Here is a 3,243-nt window from a genome sequence, read left to right on the forward strand (position 1 = left end):
ATGTTACTGTTGTAGCTGCTGGAGGTGGAGCTAGTTTGAACTACTTTATATACAGTTAGATAGTTCAGTCCAGTGGTTCCCAACCTAGGGGTCAGGCCCCCCCAAAGGGTCACCAGATAAATCTGAGGGGTCGTGAGATGATTAATGGGAGAGGAAAGAAGGAAAAACAAAGTTCTGATACACAAATCTGTTTTTAGTTTTTGGACTTTTTCTCTAATCTTTGACTTTTAGTGAAATATTGGATCATTTGAACATTTATTGAAATGAAACCATGTGAGAAGTTTAGAGGGAAAAATCACTATTTGGTGGAGCTGTTAACCAATTATAGACATCTGAAATGTGACTCCGACTACACACTGCTTTTTGTAAGACGTCACAAGCCAAAAAGTTTGGAAACCACTGGTTTCATCTTTAACAATGTGTTGTATTTTAAAAGCTTGTTATATTATCCATTATGTCAAATCTTCATCTGAAAGTAACTAAAGCTGTCAAATAAATATAGTGGAGTAGAAAGTACAATATTTCCCTCTGAAATGTGGTGGAGTGGATGTATAAAGAAGCATCAAATGGAAACACTGAAGTACCTCAAAATTGCACTTAAACACAGTACTTCAGTAAATGTACTTTGTTACTTTCCTCCACTGTAGGGCCTTTACTGAGACACAGTTTCCTCAGATAAAGAGTAGATTACAGTACAGTGTGAGATTAGGTAAAGACTCTTGAGACTGTTTTATCCTCCAAATGTAGATGCTGTACGTCTGGAGGGAAGATGTGTGTCTGAGAGAGAGAAAGCCAAGAGTGAGTGTGTCTCCCAGTATGGCACCCAAATAAGTTTTAGCAATCCTCCCCAGTCCAAATATGGTCAAACAAGCAGCAGCTTTAGGGATTTTGGCATGAGTGAGATCAAAGACAACAAGATGGCGAGTTGACATCAAACAGCGAAGCTCCAATCCCTCAAACGTGGGTGAGTCAGAGAACGATGTGGGACAAAAACACTCTTCATAGACAGTGAGTCAGAACCACTGCGCCACTCCGAGGCACTAATCCAAGACATACCAACAAACATTTCATCTATTTATTGAGGAATGCATAGTCTTGTCTTTAGCGTGTCTGCACATGAAACTTTTACATGTATCTAACTCATCATGCACGTTTCATGAGACAGTAGAAGTTCAGTGCTCAGGCGGCAGAGGAGAGCCTGTCCGTATGTTAAAGTTGACCTCGCTGGAGTTGCATGAGTCCGAGTGGACGGAGGAGTGAGAAACAGACGACGGGCAGGGGGAGGAGGAGCAGTGAGGAGTTGGCTCCTGGTGGTGCAGAACTCGGGCCAGAAGGGTTGACCTCCCCTCCTGCTCTGCTCCCTCCTGCATTCTGTCCTCCTCCTCTTTGCCTCCTGCATCCAGAGGAGCCAGCGGAGATGATCTGCTGCTGCTGATGTTGTGTCTGTCCCTGCGAGGCAGAGGAGGAGGAGGAGCAGGAGCAGGGCCCCAGTTCTGGTTTGAGAGGGGGAGCGTGTGTACTGGAGTGGCCCAGGATCCCGGCTCTACATCTTTACACTCACACTGCTCCTGACAGCTGAAGCTGGGCTGGTCCTGTGAATCCTCCCAGCCGTCTCCTCCCTTCAGATCCTCAAGGTCCTCAGCCGTCTCTCGCCTGAGGGCTTCGCGGTCCCGGTTCTCATACAGCAGCGTGGCGGCGCAGATGAAGATGAAGAGGCCCACTCCCATGACCACGGGCCCTGCTAGTTTCATCCTCTCGACATGGGTGCTGCCACGGCCCCCCACAGGCTTTGGCACAGCGGATACATAACCCGCCACCGCCACACCCATCCCCACCAGCACCACCGCTACACCCAGCATGAGCCACACGCCCGGGGCCGAGCGCAGGTGCAGTTTGGCCGGGAAGTCTTTGCCTTTCCTCAGGTGTCTGTGGCATGCTGGGAGGCAGACAGGTGACGACTGGGTTGAGGCCGGGCTGCAGGCAGGACTGGCTGCCGTCATCCTCTGACTTCAGACTACACAGAGGAGAAGAAGACAAACAGATGAGCAGAAACACAAGAGTTACACAAGAAAGTGTTGAGTGCAGCATCACAGGGAGAGAAGATAGTTTACTCTGCATTGCACACAACAGGAAATAGCTGCTTTAATAAGACATGTGGCTGAGTTAATGAGATCCCTTTGCAGCTCCTCCAGTGCCTCTGTGGAGCACCACAGACTCTCCAGTCAGCCCTGCAGCAGCAGCAGCAGCCCCTCTGAACCCGGACTGAACTGTTAACTGAACCACTCATTCATCAGGACCTCATGATTTCACTACGAGCTCACTGCAGTTATGAAAAATGGGGTCACATTACGATAATTGCTCCCGACTGAACTCATAATTTAATTTCCCCCCCGAAGCAACAGAACATAACAGGCGATTCAAGCACGCAAAGTCAGATGATACATTGCCAATCAAGTCATATAAGTGCATCTTTAATGTTATATTTTTAAGTCATTTTTTCGCGGCAGCTCTGTTGTTGGTTACATTATTTCACTGCAGTTCACTGTCCGGTTTATTTTAGCGCAGTCAGTAAGAAAACAGATTGAATACTTGCTTTGTTTTGGACGTAAATCCGAAGCAGAAAAAACTGGCTCCTCGGCATCATCAAAATAAATAACCATGAGTTGCGTTATTCGCCTCACTCCTCCGTGTTTCCGCGCTGTGTCTTCTCCTCCACTTTGATTTGCGATTAAATCCAGACTTTCCTCCCTAATTCCTGCTCAGATTAAGACGTTGGTTTTTTTTTCCCATCCCTCACTGCGTGCGTCAGCGTGCGGCTGCTTGCTGAGCCTGAAATGAGGCTTTTATAGTAAGTAACAGTCTTACTCAAAAGTGGTGCAAAGCTCCTCTGCCTCTCGGTCTCTCCTGGCTGCTTGTGCGCCTTTGCAGCCTGTGTTTTGATTTGTGTGTGCAGAGGAGAGGAGGGGTCGTGGGAATCTGAGGCTGGTCCAGGCCAGTCCCACGGTGAGCCCAGTTATTCTTAGTGATCACCAGCCATCAAGTGTTTTCTAAACAGTGAAGTTACTGAAGGAGCATCTATATATATCTGTATGTATATTTATATCTACAGTAAAAAAAAAACCTAAAAATGTGGAGTAAAGGTAGCACTTTAAAACAAGGGTACAAAACACGTACTTAAGTAATGCTTCGCTGTATGATGATTTAATGCAGGATCTGTCATTTGTTGTTGACCAGTAACAAATG

At 46.8% G+C, this 3,243-nt stretch overlaps 1 protein-coding gene across 2 annotated transcripts; it reads right to left on the reverse strand.

Moving 5' to 3' along the window:
- Window positions 1-621: 621 nt before the first annotated feature.
- Window positions 622-2,978, reverse strand: LOC137191453 (uncharacterized). Of its 2 annotated transcripts, none has more exons than XM_067601534.1 (2): window positions 2,594-2,978; window positions 622-2,014 (listed from the first exon to the last, which is right to left on the reverse strand). In XM_067601534.1, exon 2 carries the CDS (start codon window positions 1,998-2,000, stop codon window positions 1,173-1,175), a length of 828 nt encoding a protein of 275 aa, XP_067457635.1. In that variant the 5' UTR covers window positions 2,001-2,014; window positions 2,594-2,978; the 3' UTR covers window positions 622-1,172. The 2 variants fall into 2 exon arrangements, with proteins under 2 accessions (XP_067457635.1, XP_067457636.1); XM_067601535.1 differs by having other exon boundaries at window positions 2,866-2,975.
- Between the last annotated feature and the right edge of the window lie 265 nt (window positions 2,979-3,243).

Source organism: Thunnus thynnus, chromosome 10 (assembly GCF_963924715.1).
Source record: "Thunnus thynnus chromosome 10, fThuThy2.1, whole genome shotgun sequence".
In the NCBI taxonomy this organism is placed as follows: Eukaryota; Metazoa; Chordata; class Actinopteri; order Scombriformes; family Scombridae; genus Thunnus; species Thunnus thynnus.

Coding starts and splice junctions, on each gene's coding strand:
- LOC137191453 (XM_067601534.1), bottom strand. CDS start 2,000: ATGACGGCAGCCAGTCCTGCCTGCAGCCCGGCCTCAACCCAGTCGTCA.